General features: G+C 43.8%; 1 protein-coding gene across 1 annotated transcript; it reads right to left on the bottom strand.

Moving 5' to 3' along the window:
- Positions 1-5,339: 5,339 nt before the first annotated feature.
- On the bottom strand, positions 5,340-16,258 carry mgat3b (beta-1,4-mannosyl-glycoprotein 4-beta-N-acetylglucosaminyltransferase b). The gene is given in 6 exon segments (XM_019360333.2): positions 5,340-5,873; positions 6,045-6,327; positions 8,726-9,363; positions 11,590-11,763; positions 11,765-12,011; positions 16,098-16,258. Coding segments are annotated over 6 exon segments (1,917 nt in total). The 5' UTR covers positions 16,175-16,258; the 3' UTR covers positions 5,340-5,375.
- Positions 16,259-16,643: the final 385 nt, after the last annotated feature.

Below are 16,643 nucleotides of genomic sequence, written 5' to 3'. Positions count from 1 at the left end.
CATGCTCCCCTCCCTACAGAGCACATGTGTTTCCATACATTCCATCCAAGCTTCCCAGATTTGTGTAGGAGGTATTAATGAGAGATGAATAAAGTTTGACTTAAAAAAAAAAAGACCTCTCTAAAAGGAGCACTACTTTCCGCACTTCCCCCTCCTCTCTTTCTGGCCTACTTCCTGCCAATGTTTCTCGGAAAAGATCAATCGGTGGGGGCCACGGGCCTGGCGGGGGGCCAGAGCCATGATGGCATGTAAGCCCGATCGGCTACTCTGTGAGCACAACAGCAGATGGGTGTGGGTGGTGCAAAAACACATCTGTGCACGATACACACGAAAGCCAAATGCTACAAAACATATGTGGATGATTAGCATACATGCGCTGAAAAGAGGGCGGAGCTGATAACGGGGGTTGGGCTCACGTTTCTGATTTCTGTAAGTTGTCTCACATGTTTACTCTGGCGATGTCACGGTAACAGGATCATCACCTCTCTTAACCCGGGCCTTGGAGATGTCTTTTAACAAGGTTGTGGTGTAAACTGGCAGCACTGAATGTGAAAGACATGAATATTTAACAGGGAAGCAAAAAGATGTCACAGAGTTGCGTTATGGGAAATGTAGGATCTGTAAGCGTGGAGGCTATCCCAACACCTCCAGCACTACTCGTGTGTAAGTGAAAGGAAGTGGTGGAAGTGCAGTGCAGAGCACAGCGCACACAGATCCTCAGCAAACAGCCCTGACAGCACGTACAGCCAATGTTCAGACTTCTCCAGTTCAAAACAGAAATTTTCCCAGTGGTTATTTCCTGTCATTAATATCAATAACTGAAAGCAAACAAGAGATGACACCGAGCTCTTTCCTACTAATAACTCCGAAGCGGACTGAAACCAGTGCTGCTGTGTTACTGCATATTATTTGTTGTCAGACTGCCAAAAGAACAAAAACCTGATCAGAGTGAAATTCAAACCTTTTATCTTTGGTAAAACGCCCGTCACAGATATTGAAAGTGTTCACATTCTTAAGGTCAGGCGAGATTGGGAGTTATAGATCGGTTATTCCAAAAATAATAACGTAAACGCACAACATCCAAGGCAGGAAAAGGGCAGCCTGTGGGCCAAAAACAAGCTAACAACAATGGAAAAGAGAAAATAAATGGCTCGCACACAACAAGGATCCAGTTTTCTCTCATTTATAAAGCAAAAAAAAAAGCTGAGGGAGGGGTTGAGGGTTAAACATTTTAGAGCCGAAATAAACAAGTGTGACACATAAATTTATCATTAAGGCTTTTAAGTGTGGCTGCTTTGAGTGGAAAGGTGAGTGCTGACTGGGCTTCATCTCATCTAATCCAAGCCAATGAACTGGACCTCCACTGTATTTGTATTGGAGGTTTCTGTGGGAACATTTTTAAATGTCATTTGCAGAGAAATAAGCTTGCTGTGCAGTTAGTTGTTACTTGGTTAGTTAAATATGTATAAAAAGATGGCTTCAAAGCAGGTTACTTCAAAGGCTGAGGTCACAATGGCCGTGCCCGTTCTTTTATACGAGTCTGCACTTCAACTACAGCCCCTGTAGTTGAAGTGCAGACTTTACGTTTGACGGTGTCTAAAAAACACTCAGAGAAAGCAACAGGCCAGAGCTGTCCAAAAACATAAATGCCTCAGTGCTTTAATGCCTGCTGAGTGGTCACAATCAAGTGTCCTTGAGCAGGAAAGACACCCCTATTTGGCACTCCTGGCAGCCTCTTTAAAAATTACCGCAAGTCCCGGGAGGCAGCGCGGACAACACACGGGCCCGTCAGCATCACAGCCTCATCTTCACTTAAACTGTCACTGCTTTATAGATTTGGCTTTTTACGGGGAGGATGAGGCGCTCCCTTCATTTGGAATGGTTTTTATTTCATCGCCATGATGACTCCCTCTCCCTCATCAAAGTGGAAGAACCAAAGCCGTTCCGTCAAGCGTATTGCCTCCCTACTCCCCACTCATCCAATGAGTCCGTCACTGGGAACAGCAGCGGAAGGATTATTTCCAAAATGTCTCTTTCTGGATTCCAGTCTCCATTCATCAAGCTTCGACTTTGTATACTGAAAAAAGAAAAAGAAGACTGCTGCTTCTTCTTTGTCTTTTTTAATTCTCCTGTTTCTGCAGTCTGAAATATGTTTCCCTTCATACTTCTTCTCTGGCTCATGCTTGCATTTTTCTTTCTTGCTCAGGTCTGGTTGACATATGCATGTGTATTCCTTTACCTCTTATTATACTGGCCAGCCATCTTGGCCGGTGACCTCAGCCTGTTGTAGATCTCAGGAACGTGTCGTGGGGATCTCAGTGATAACGGGGCAACGGGCCAAGCGAGGTAAACCCGACTCGTCTTTCAGCAGTCCACACATCCTCATCTGTCAGCGCGAATCCTGCTTACAAAGAAGCGGCCAGCCGACACGCAGATATGCAAGATGTGCAAAGTGATTGCAGCAGTGAGTCTTCCTATGAGTGCAGTGCAATGGTTTTGTTTGTTTTATGAGAGTCAGATTAGAAACTTCAGTCAGATATAGTCTCGAGAGAAAACATCAGTGTTTTTTGCAAGAAGATTGAAGAAAATAAGAGCTTTAGTACAAGAATGTGTGACACCTCATTCATTACTTGACCTGGAGTTCAACCATGATTATGTTACCCTACGTACTATTTATAAAAAGAAAAAGAAGAAAAAAAAATCTAATTTTGAGACAAACGGTGTTGCATCTCGCATTATCGTCACTTGCTCTCTCATCAAATCCTGTTTAAAGCTCTTTTTTCGCCGCAGCCCCTCTGGGTTTGGATCAGGATTTGGCTCCCAGCATCAAAACCAAAACCCTAACAGATGCCGGCACAGACCGCGCTGCCATCGAGGCAGCAGCACGGGCCCTGACAACTGTAGGCGGCCTGCTGGCTAATCTAATTTTCCCCACCAAGAGGTCTCCCAGCTCTAAGAAGGGAACCGACTGACGGATACAAGTCCTGACTTACAAAAACCCCCAAAAAACATATTAATGGCCTTGGACTGTAAGCAAAGAGCTGTGTTTTAATGATCGAGGAGTTTGAAGGGGGTGAAAATAATGAGAAAAAAGCATTTGAGGCATTGGATGCATGGCTGTGTCAGTGTCTGATTAAATTAAAGCTACAAAATAAGGTTTGATATATTCTCAGTCGCCATCAGTGACAGACCGTGTTTACTACAAGAAAAGTGGTTTTTATACCTCTAGAGGAGGTCTTAACCTCAAAAGAAGCCAGAAGTTAAAGTAAAGCCCAGACAGGCATTGAAGAGCAGATGGCGGATACGGTCAATCTGCAGTTAAAAGAAAAATCAATGCGTTCATGATTTCTTGATTGCTGCTCGTCTGCCCGGCGCACATCTTTCTTAACTGCTCCGCGGCACGGTAAATATTCCAGCTACGACTTCCATGCCCTCAACAAGAACTAATCCTTGTCCCACTGGGCTACCCATGTACTCATACCAAGGCTCCACATCATCATCAACTTCTGCCAGACAACTTGAGCGGGTGGGTGGGTGGGTGTGTGTGTTGGGGTGGGGGGTGGGGGGGGGGGGGGGGGGTGGGGGGGTGATCTAGGCATCCATCCCACATCGACAGCTGTTTACGACAGAGAGAAAGCAAGAGGCATGAGCGCTCCTGCCTAAATGTTTATGATGATAATCATCTGTAGGGCATAAGAAAAGGCATCGCCATGGCAACCGCTGCCCCAAAACAAAGGGAAAGAAATGAGGCAGAGAGAAGATAAATAGACCCCTATTATTGAAATGGTGCATTCCTGTGAGGATTAACAGGAAACAGATACATACACAGAATAGGTAGGATCCACTGTGTGTGTGTGTGTGTGTGTGTGTGTGTGTGTTGGAGGATGACTTGGGAGATTTTGCAAAACAGAGAAAGCGGAAAACACAGACTTGAGGAGGGGGAGGACAAAAATCAGGATGATAAGTGAAAGACAAAGACGATCTGTGATTGGCAGCTGAGCAGAAAGCTGAATATCTAACCGAAGGGACCCAAAGTCGGGGTCGACCTCATCTGAATGCTGCAGCTCCTTGCCTGATATGAACCCACCCACTCGTCTTAACAACACCCATCACATTTCCTCTTTTCCACATAGTTTCCAAGGAAACAAAGTTATCTGAGGAGCTAGATGGAGGGAGAGAGAGAGAGAGAGAGATGAAAAACTGAAGGGTGATGTTCTTCCAGCTGCTATGGGACTGGACGAACAATAATGGCAGTAACTGCCTTAGATGCCATAGACGGGGCATGATTTATTCAGAGCTGCCTGTAAGCTCTGGGAAACACACTCTCTCGCTCTCTCTCTCTCACACACACACACACACACACACACACACACACACACACACACACACACACACACACACACACACCCCTGCAACACTCATGTGTTCTCCTCCTCACTCATTATACTCCCCTCACACTCCCTCCTGCCTTCTGTCTCAGGTTTTCTCATCCCAGTATCATCCTTTCCTTTCCTGTTCCCCTCAGTTTCTTTCTTCCTTTCCATTTTCTCAAAATATGATACAAATAAAAACCACATACACCCCACCCCCAATCCCGCGCTTCCTTTTTTCTTTTACAAGCACACGCAGACAACTCTAAGGCGCATGTAGATGAATGTGAGCATATGTATGAGCTGAAACATCTCTACTGAGTCATTCCCTTTCATTTGGCTGTCGGTGCTCCGGTGGGGGGGGTTTAAGCAGGTTTCTGTAATGTCCTACCGACACTCAGGAGCAATGAAAATATCTGAGCAGGAGTTTATGTCTGGAAGGAGGTCACCAAATATGACAGGAAGACATCTGGAGGTGGAGAGTGAAGCGGGAACATCGGTCAATCTGTAAACTTCAGTAAACACAGACAGAACCAAAGCGGTCCTTCCCTTCAGAGTTTGTCAGATCCATGGAGGGGTTTCACCTGCCGGCGAAACACCCCTGGCTTTTTCTTGCTGCCATTTTCTCTCAGAGAACAGGCGCATCGAATCGGTGGGTGACAGAAGGAAGGACGGGTGACAAATAGAGAGATAGCTCGGGGCCTCCCGGAAAAGGGGAGGAATGAGGAAATCTAAGATTCTGTTTATCCAGTGGTTATATCCTCTCATCTCAAAGCTCTCTCTCAAAATCCATGGATGTGATTCAGTGTTCCCTTTTTTTTCCTGACCCCAATGTAATGACTTTAAAGAGCAGCATCAGTGCTGCCTGGTGGAGATACATATAGTTTCACTCCAATGAGAGAAGCAGTTCATCAGTATCATTCCACCCCCAAAATCACTTGGGCCCTACGAGTTTTTTTTTTTTCCACATGTTTTTTTATTTTTATTTTTTTGGCCACCTGACACCTAGCCTTCATTCGCTCTGGACTCTTTTCTGTAAGGGTTCTCCAAGAGGTAGCGGTACCTGTCGTAGTTCTCCAGCATGTACTTGGGGGCGTACATGTGCTCTTTGGGGTCCACTGGGGGATACTCCTGCAGCGAGCCGTCGAACCAGCCGCCAGTCCGGATGAGATCGCGGATGTAGTTGAGGTCGCGTTTGTCCTCGTAGTCGCCCCACCGCGGGAAGTCTCCGTTCTGCGCAGACACCAGCTTAAAGTAGATCCCCTCGGGCGTGAAGCACCAGGAGCAGTGCCACCCTGCGAAGTGGAAGGGGCTTCCCACCGACCACTGCACCAGGATGTGGCCGGTGTCGTTCTCGTATTTGCGGAAACCCGGCATGGTGTAATATTCGCGACGACGCAGTTTGATGCCGTCGCCGTCGTACACGTCGCGCAGCATCCTCAACGTGCAGCCCGACACCACCTCTAGGGACCCGAACTGCTTCCAGAAAAAGCCATACAACGACTGCACACACGGAGAGAAGACAGTTCAGGAGAATTGCAAAAGGAATGAGATACTGTTCAATTACCACATTTATTCTTCCCTTAATCTTACATGGTGAAAAAAAAGATCTTAATTTCATGTAACAAACTGGCTGCTCGTAGAAAACAGAAAAAGCTGAGATACTTCTGTTACCTTGCGCATGTGGATGGCGAAAGGCTCTGTCCACCCGTCGAACAGCTTGAGGAAAAGTAGTCCCTCGTGTGCTGGGATTTCGTCGGCATCGTTGATGACGAAAACGTCGTCTGATCGCGCACCGACCACCCTGGACATGCCATTGTGCGTCAGGAAGGTACGCAGGTAGTCATCGGCGATCCAGCCGTCCTGCCGACCTCCATCCGGAAAGTGGTTGAGGAACACGTACAGGATCTTGTGACGTATGTAGTCATAGGTACCGTTTAGAAGGAGCCGCAGGAAACTGAGGGAGGGATTACAAAAATGTAATTATGTGGATTCTTTAATCCGAACGAAAACTAATATGACTTTTTTAAGCTCTTTAACTAATGCCGTTGCATTTAGATGAATTTTACCTGCTGTTCCAGGCAGCCATTGCTTTCCTTTACTGACATGTAGCAGTCATAAGTTAGCAAGAGCACAGATTCTTCTTGTCAAGGTAAGGCTGCCGTTTGCCATTTTAGCTCTCCTTCCCATCATCAGTCACTAACTAACTGAAGATGTAACTAAAGATGTATTTCATGCTTAAAAGCACAAACGCAAAAGAAAACCTTAGATACTAATCAATACTAAAACTTAATATGGGATTAGATACTCATTTGCAGGACAGCCCCTCCAGTGACTATCAGCTGAAGTAGCTAACGTTCACGACACCGAAAAACACTGAGGAATTTCAAGGTCAGTAAAGCTTCTGTTTCAATAACACCTACTACTCACACTTACTAACAGTTTCTACATTTTAACCTAGCAAGTGCACATGCCAACATTAGCTTGACTATTAGCCATTACCCGTTAGCCACATTAGCCAATTTGCTATCATTAGGGTAGCTGGTAAAAGCTATGTCTACTAATAATAAGGCTAACAATAACGGTAATGTTGAACAAAAGCAGCAAACGTTACAAGACATGCCCGTCTGTGACGTTAGGATTGTGTTAATTTAACAGGTAACACAAATACTTATTATTTAGAATTAATAATTATTCAACAATTAGTACCGCTGTGAAAATTTCCCTTTTAAAACTATTATTGAAGTGAAAAGCAGTGAATAGTAGTATTACATTTCTTGATGATACTTCTCACTCCAGTTCTTGACACTTGAAACACTCTTTTAAATTTGTATATCCATCTCCTGTTATTATTCTCTACTCTAAACTGATGGTAGCATGATGCTTTCTCAAGTGACAGCTCAAGAGTTTTTTTACTGTTTGTAAATTATAAGGTAGTCCTCAGTTTTTACTTGATTTAACAAGCTTTGAACATTAAAAATAAATATCCTACGGCTCAATGAAAAAGACAGTTTTTCAGTTTCTAATAATATTGACTCGGAAATAATTCTGTTTTTTTGTGCAAATGGAAATAATTTATGATCTCTACAGAAACTTAGTATGTTTCGAAATGCTCTGTTGCTCTGTTAAAAGAAAAAGTTATTGATAAAATTTTGACAAAAACTTTAAATTTCACAGGGGGACTAATAATTTGTGTATGAGCATGTTGTGGACACAGTCTACAGTTGTGCCGAGTTTCCCCATCTCTGAGTGGAGTTGGGTGACTGTACCAAGAAACAAAATTAAGGAAGGAAACCGATTCACTACATTTATTACACAATGCCTTCTGGTGTGAAACACACCAACAGACCTGCAGTATCATGCATCCATAATGTGACATGATGAGAGGTTTCCTGTAATGGATTTCACAAATTTAAAAGGCTTGTAATTATTACTTTTTTCCCCTCTGAAGAAAAAAATACTGTGTTAAACGGTGAACCAAATACATTCCAGCTGTACCCCATTTATAAAAGGTTGTCAAAATGTGGCAGAAGAGATAAAGAAACAGGTCAGAAAGGCACTTGTTTGACAAATGGCACCTTTCAGCACAGAAAAGCCGTTCTCCTCGCGCCAAACTGTCCGGAAGAACAACTCAATTAACCTGGTGATATGCATAGCGAAAGACGGCGATCGCAGAACATAGCCGCCTTCATGCAGTGTCACATCCGATGATTGAACACACCGATCTCTCCCTTCAAGGCTACACGCAGAGTCAATCATGCTGCTCTTGTCATAATCTGCTGTAAAATTTGCCCTCGAGGCGTTTCATGTTGTCGCCACAGGAAGCTAACTGGAATTGTTATTCGGCACGCGGATACTCGAGGAGCACGAGTAGGGCTGGCTGTAAACAAAGAGGGTAAGCTGCAAACAATAACGACTCATTGAAACGGCGGCGTCACAACTTGGATAAAGAAAAAAAATTGGGGAGTGTGTGTGTGTAACCAAGCAGCTGGATATAAAAAAATGAGCACAAATGGAGCTTGTGTAACAGTGTGTCCTCATGTGAGCTCATTTATCCATATAAAGACATAAAGATGACATAACATGGCCTTCATAATATATACATACTGTTCTTGTGACTGCTTTGACCTACTAATCCACCCTGGTGTCTTTAATCCAGTTTAAAGTTTGCCGAGTGTGCACTTTATTTTACAATGCATACGGTCCGGCACTACAGAGTCCTAAACCGAAGGCCACAGAGCAGCTCAGTGGAGGATTACACATCTCACACAAATACACCTTGACCGCGGGGTGGGTGGGGTGGTTTTTATAATCTCTTCACATGCACCTGTCCAAAAAACTACTTTGAATCATACCTGAGAGGCCGTTTCTCCCCGTAGGCGGTGAAGTTCGATTCGCACACGAGGAACAAATCCACGGCCTCTGAGAGCTCATGAAAGCGTGCGTGCAGCAGATCAAACTCGTGGTTGACGTTGATGGCGTTGATCACCCTCCGCGGGGTTTCTCTGGGCGTCAGCCGCTCCTTAGTGGGCAGATTGGAGTGGTACACCATTGTGGGAACCCCGCAGTAAGGTCCGTGCCACCCCGGCCGACAAACGCACTTGACCAGCCGCTTCCCGTTGCCCTTGGACCGAGCTTTGACCTTTGGCACTATGGTTGGCTGCTGCTGGAGCTCCAGAGGTTTCCGTTGCCCAGCAGCAACAGCCCGACCAACTGCTCCGTTAGCCGCAGACCCCCCTGATTTTCCAGAGTACTCTTTAGGGGTAGCTACCTCTGTCCCCTGCCTGAAGCAAAGGGCTCCAGCTTTGGTACGGACAAAGTAAGGGGTTTTGTCATCTTGAAGCTGGAAAGTGCGAGTATGGAGGTCTCCCATGGATTCTATGGGATCACTGAATTGATGCTCTATTCTTGCTGGTTTCTGTGGAAGGTCTAGCCTCTCGGGCTGTGCAGGGTGGGCGGGATTCCACGGCTTTAAGTGGTCCTCAGCTCTAATCTGGATAAAAGAGAGTAACGGGAAACAGTTACACAACTCTGCCTTGAAATACAAACACCAGCTTTAATCATTATACTCTTTACTGTAAGATTCACATTAAAGTGAATCTGCCATGAAATAGTTTCACGTCAGAATATTTGTATTTAACAAAGACTTGAGGCAAACCCGTGTCCTGTCCGGTACAAGCAGGAGTCTAATTAGTTTCTTCTCATTTTGTTGGTTACGCAAATTGTGAAGGGCATCGACAGTGACTGTTAGTGTCTGAATTGTAGTTGTAGATAAATAAGAATGATTTTCAGAGACCCATGTCTTGAAGTCTAAGCACAATGGCTTCATAGCCTTATTAACGATGCGGCTACCAAGTTGGCCACTAGTATCAAACAAGACTAAATGTTAGCCAATATAAATTAGGGCAAATTAATATTAATGTTTAGCATTGAATTCTTTCTTTTCACTGCTTCTTGCAGTAAATCACTGCATGAACACTAAACATTCCCCTGTTATTACATGAAAAATGGATTTGGTGATGTTGAGCATGCATTTGGAAGCTGTTCACCTGAACTCTCATTGTGAAGAATGCCATGAGTGACAGCAAAAAAACATTTAGGGTGACCAAAACAGTGTGTTGGATTTTTAAAAAGAAGTGGATCGTTGCAAATTATTTCCATGGTTAAGAAAAAACCCTTCACAACATGTAATCAGAGTCACGTACAGAGAGTTTCCAACAAGGTGCACGCCCCTGGATACACTCAAGGACAAGACGGTCAGATGAACTGTGAAGTGTACATGGCTATACCTCCTGCTCAGATTCAGTCAAATGCTGCAATGATCAGATGACACTGCACAGTGGAAATGGATAATGACCTGCAGCATACTGCAAAAGCAAGAGTTTCTCAAGGCAAAGAAATAAGATATTCTTGTGTGGCCAAGCTAGTTACATTAGTGCAATAGAGCATGTTATTCAGTTATTGAAGGGAAAACTGAAGGCAGAGAGTCAGAAAAAACGGGCAGCAACTGAAGGTGGCAGCAGTAAAGGCCTGGAAGAGCATCTCAAGGAAGGAAACGCAACATTTGCTGCTCTCCACGAGCTCTACACTTCAGGCAGTCCGCCTGAATCAAAGCTAAAAGTCCGCACTTCAATTACATCTTGATTGTTTGGTTTAAAACCCACCGTGGTGGTATATAGAGGCAACACTATAAAAACAGTACTGAGACAAGCAGTACTAACCTTACATTACATTTTATGAGGATAAATTGCATGAGCACACATTCAGCGAAGCGCCAGACATGCTGCAATTTGTTTATGGCACAAGTGATGCTGTAATGCTGTTAAAAACATGCTGGTGCAGTAGGCAAGCAAGGTAAACATGAGCAGAAACATTTAGAGATGCTTATGCTTCAACTTGTTCAGCAGCTGTTGGAGAAACATGTTGCATGTATGGCTTTAAATAGATTTTCTTGATTTGAGTCAGCTCTGTGTGTGTGTGTGTGTGTGTGTGTGTGTGTGTGTGTGTGTGTGTGTGTGTGTGCGTGTGTGTGTGTGTGGTGAATCACCACTCTGAGTCTGGATTTAAGTGATGTTATTAGCTCACAGCATGCTCTGCAATTTCATTTCACATGAAATTATTTTAGGTACCTAAGTGCAACCCCCGTTTAAGGACCCCAGGTAAAGAAGCACAGGATTACACCAACACATTTTAATATACTGGAGGTCTGGGGAAATCTCATCTGGTTGCAGAATGCATCACATCAGCCTTGGAGAAAAGTCAAATACACTCTGCAATGTATAACTTTGAAGAGACTCAAGGAGGGACCTTTCAAAGCCTCCAGACTGCACCGACAAAAACATTGATTTTCTTAGCTTCCTGCTGCCCTGGCTGGTTGCTTGCTTGCTTGCTTGGACCGCCATGTGACTCTGACGTTTTAACACAACAGTTGTGATGCAAACTAACATCTTAAAAGAAACAACAGAGTCACCCGAGTTTGGAAAACAAACCCAGGTGCGCTGCGAGGTAAAATTTGCATTTTTAATGACGCGAGTTTGGTGGCTTTAGAGAGAAAGCGAAACACCAGCTGTGGAAATGGATGAGAAACAGGGCTCAGATCCAGGGATCTGTGTGGGATTTTGAGCTGAAAGCTTGAAATACATAAACATGAATTTGTCTGAAGGTGTAAATTGCGAGGCGTTTGACGCAGGGCTGTTGCGTTCGGGTTTACCCATCTTACCTCATTTGCTGCATCTCCCAGCTGGTTTTCCTTTGGTTTCTCCCAGGGATGCGGTGGTGCTGGCTCCTCCCGCTGTCTCATCTCCTCATCTCCACCTCCAGCTATGGCCTCCGGGATCCCTGGGCCAAATCCTTCCCCTCCTCCCCGAGACCTGGCACGCCTCTGGCTTTGGCATCTGACTGCCGGAGACCGGGTAGAGGGGAGCCTCTTCAGGAGAAGCCGGGCTGAGCGGAGTGGTGGCCATACCCTTCTCCCTCCAGAAGAAGCCGGTCACCATGATGAAGGACTTGATGTTGGGGTATGGAGCCGAGAGCTCCCGCAGCAGGGAGACGTAATGGAGGGCCTTGTAGTAGTGGAGGAAGGAGATGACACACAGGCCCACCGTGCACAGCAAGAACACCCTGTGCCGCCGCATTTTCATCCTGGAACAAATGGAAGAGGAAGAGACATCAGTGCACCATTTACCTCCACCGGTGAGGCACAAGTCATGAGAAGCAACAGCCTTTCAAGAAGATAAAAACAGAGCCACAAACCTGCCTTTTCTCTCTCTAATATTACACACACTTGCCAATGTTCACTTTGTGCAGTCTTACTTCTTTGAGCCCTTTCTTCCCTTAGCTGAAGGGTAGTAAATACACCCATTAAGTTAAAAAAAGAAAAAAAAGGGGAAAAAAAACAAAAAAAACCCCCCAAAACAACAGGCTTGTAGTATAGATATAGAAAAAAAAACCTTGGGGATCCATGGTCTTTGTACATTGAGGTTCGCTTAAAAGGACTGTGCATGATTTGATGGGATGTGAGAGTTTTTTCAAACAGAATAGAAAATAGCGGAAATGAAAATGGCTTATTTAGCAGCTAAAGAACCATAAATGTCAACAGAGACCAAAGTGGAGCTCAAATTAAAAAAAAAAAAAAAAAAACAGGGAACAGACTTCTATCCATCAGATGGTCGTAAACGGACTGCAAATCCACGAAGAAATAAACAACTTGAATTTTTAGTTTCAAATGTAGAAAAATGACTTCCTGCGCTTTGGCCCCACTCCGTCCAGTTAACTGTGGATAATTCATGCTGATGATCGAGTTAACATGATTTAATTTCAATCCTGCAGCTTTTTTTCCTTCTTTTTTAATTAAAGAAGAAAACTGAGGCCAATACACCCACAAATAACCATGCATCCAGTGTGCATCATTATTCATCCTGACTTAGCTGCTAATGGACGATTTTCTTAATATGGATGAGATGTGAACAAAAATAATAAAGTGTCCCTACTAATGGATGATTATGATGTCTAAAACTACAAAGCATAACAGAAAAATTGCATTCAAGTTCAAACACACTCCTTTCTGTCCACGTACACTCGATAGATTGAGCATTTCACACAGATTTCCATGTTTGAGCCAAAAAAGCAGCTTTGAAGTAGGATTTCTCCGTCGAGTAACGGCGACGGCCCGTGCTTACACGGCAAAATTTATTCTTACATTTAAGCCCATCTTTTTTTAAAAAAGTGTTGGCCATCAGAACACGTTAAGCTGAGATGAATAAGGAATAAAGTACTGGGGAAGAAAAAGAAAGACATATTTCCCAGCAGTGCATGAAATGAACTTAAAGTAGCTTGCTCAGCACAGCTCTTGTACTGGATGTGTAACGAATGTGAAGAGGGGCAGGAAGGAGTGAGGTCCAGCTGAGCGGACGAGAGGATGTGGTATCGAGGGATGCGGATTTGTTTTATTCAAATGAGGAGGACAATGATTGAAGAACTTTTTTCCAACTACTGACTGAGTTATTTAGTCTCCAAATGTGGTGAAAGTATAGACCAACAAGTCCCAGGTCAGGTTAAAGTTGGAAACTTTGTGTTTCAAAAAGCTGCTAAAGGTGTTTGCAAGCAGCTTAGCATTAAATAAAGAAAATCCAGGTAACTTCTGCATTAACCCAGAGTTTGTTACCAGGGTGCATCACCATGGTAACCCATGCTGCAGGTCTAACCTGTTGCAGAGCAGGTTATGTTGTCGCTGTCTACGGCACAAACACTCTCCAAGAACACAGCCTGCGCATTACTAGAAGGTTTCTTAAATCTCTGGGTGTGATGCTGTAGGCCACACACAGCCTACCTCAATCTTTAGTGATCTTAAGTGGGTGAGATTATAAATGGCTGGAATAATCATTAAATATGAAATAAAGCAAGCGACACAAACAAAAAGCTCGTCATTGTGAGGTTTGCAAAGGGCTCAAACAACAACACAGAGCTCAACAGCAGTCTGCACCACTGTTTCACAACAAGAAGCACACAGTTATAGGAACAAGTTATCTCCCCGCCGCCGTCACAGAACACAATCTGATCACATACGAGTATCTTCTAACAGAGGCTCATATGATACTATAGAGCCTTCCATTCAGCCACATCCACAAAAATACTGAGAAGGTCAAAATCTTAAAACTTCCCATCAGAGGAGGAAGTTTGGCATATTAGTGTTTAGACTGACGAATTGGATATTAGAGTGCAGATAAGTATCTAGGGTACGGATCGCGGGTTAATACCAGGTACAAAAAGAGCATATTTACAGGCAAACAGCCTTTCCAGCTGCCACATACCAGTTTAAGTGTACAGTCACAACAGTACACCTAAACCTGAACATGAGAGAACACAAAAAATGATTATTTAATTCAAGTAGCTGAATGCAGAGCTGCAAAAGTTCAAAAAATTCATAATTTAATAGTAAATAACAGATAACAAGCACCGCACCTTTTCGATTTGCATGCTAATGAAGACAATCTCTCGTCAAACTTAATCGAAGCGACACCAGGTTAATGAAATACCCTGCTAACTAAAAGGTCACATGAGGCTGTAACGAGCAACTTCCAGCCCAACAACAGGAAGATAAAAGCGATCCTCAAATAAGACGTTGGTGCCGTTTTGGGGGGAATGCTGTGAGAAAGCATCCTCCGGCACATTGCGCTGTTAGTTAACGAGCCCCGATACTGCAGAAACTCGGAGAAATACGCAACTACTGAATACTGTCTTTTCCCATTTTACATGACAGCACAAAAGATCTCAGTGAATTGAGCCTACGGGTGGAGAAGGGACGAAGAAGTCAAAGGTAAAGCAGGCAAAGGATGAGGTCGAGTGCTGGTGCTGGTGGGTTTATTACTGAAGCTCCGCCGCTCCACATCCTCCCTCCAAACCCTTTCAATTCCCGACTTTATTTATCATCTCTAGTTCCCCTTCACATTCACTCTCTCTCCCCGTTCCGCTCGTCTCCGTTTCCCACACAACTTGAGATGAAACAAAATAACAAAAAAGAGGAGGAAGTGAGGACTGAAAGCCCCACCACACACACACACACACACACACACACACACACACACACACACACACAGAAATTGAAAGAAGCAGTTACAGAGAGGGAAGTAAACATGATTTCTTTCCCCCTTTTTGAGCACTTCGGTTTCACATGAGCACAGATTCCACTTGAAGATTCACAGATGACCAGATAAAGAGTCGGCTTAATGCACACTAATCGTCCTGGGTGGCATCAGCCGTGATGCAAAGACTCAAGAGGACTGTGGTGCAGGCTAGAAGCAAACATAAGGTGTGTCTCTGGTTTTTTTTGTTTTGCGTTTTTTGTCTAGACACTCTGGCATCTTGGAACTGATTCAATTAGCATCCCAATAACGTTTCATTTTGGCCCGCCTTAAGACTTTTAAGGTATGCCTTCTTGCCTCTAATCTTTCCTGCACCAGCACTTGTTGACCTTGTGTCCCGGCACGAGTCTAGACTTCAGTTTTGCCTACAATGACGACCTTTGCATAGCTTCAACTTGCAAATAAAAGAAATTAAAATGAAGACTATATAAACGTCGTGCTGTTACTCCTCTTACTTTCATCCACTGTCTGACACAAGCCATTTTACCTTCCTTTTAGGCCGCTTTCGTAAGCCCGACCGCTCTTTGCAGACAAAAGATTTAAAGGGCGGGTGGGTGGTGCGTGCAGACCGAGCACAAACATTAGAGAAAAAAGAAAGCTGTCTGAAAGCGAGTGTTTAGAGGTCTCTGATGCCAGAGCTTCAGTTGGTATTAGTGAAAACAAGAAAAATTGTTGTGCACCATTATCTGAGCTTTTCAGTGTGAGTGTGAGGATTTCAACATAACAGGAAAATTGTCTGAGAAGAAGGTAGTGCAACAGGACAAGACGTATATAACACGGTACTGACATAAGCCCCTTTCAACAGGCACTCCTTTCTACTAATCTGACGAGGTTTCATTTTCACAAACTGAGCGAGCACAACTGCACTGAATGATTCCAGCAACATTACTGGATCCGAGCTATGAAGAGAGGTTAATTCACTAAGAGACTAACAGCTATCTTCATTTAAGGGCTCACACCTCTGCTTTTAGGGATAATTTATTTTACATTTCATTTCACAGAGAAATCTCATCAAGAAAGTTTGTACTGATTTAGCCCATCACCAGTTTGCACAGCCCACCACCAATCCATATACAAAAGCACTTACACACACAGCAACTGCCCGCATCGTGCCGGTATTTTGTGCAGATTCGAGGATGCCCTGGTACCTCTAAGCCAAGACATCACTGCAGAACTTATTCCAGTGTGCTCATGCCAGCACTCGCTGTCAGTCTGCTGTTGCAACCTTCCTTTCCCCGGAGGTGCCGCCTGTCAGATAGTGCAATGCAAAAGGTTGAAGCTTACAAGGCACAGTCTATCCACCTGTAACACATGTAATTCTACTTTTACTGACCTGAAACACAATCTTTCTGGTTTTTGTTTACCATTACAAGTAGACCAAAAATAAATAAATATATCTTTTTTTTTTTTTTTTTAAGTCAGTGGTGTCTCAAGATAACAGAGTTTAAATATTATAAAAGCAATTCATTAATATATATGTAAATATCTTATATTATTAAAATATCTTATTGAGGGTCACCATAACACTCGTAACTAGTTAAAGAGGTTACATCTGTCAATGTAAGGAGCTTCTAGCAACAGAACAAATGCTGAAGTTAAGACAAAAAAAGCATAAAAACAAAGCCTACAAGAA

The sequence above is a fragment of the Oreochromis niloticus genome, linkage group LG6 (assembly GCF_001858045.2).
Source record: "Oreochromis niloticus isolate F11D_XX linkage group LG6, O_niloticus_UMD_NMBU, whole genome shotgun sequence".
Taxonomy (NCBI): Eukaryota; Metazoa; Chordata; class Actinopteri; order Cichliformes; family Cichlidae; genus Oreochromis; species Oreochromis niloticus.
Note: the sequence above shows the minus strand (reverse complement) of the source record. Positions and strands in the feature narration are given on the sequence as shown.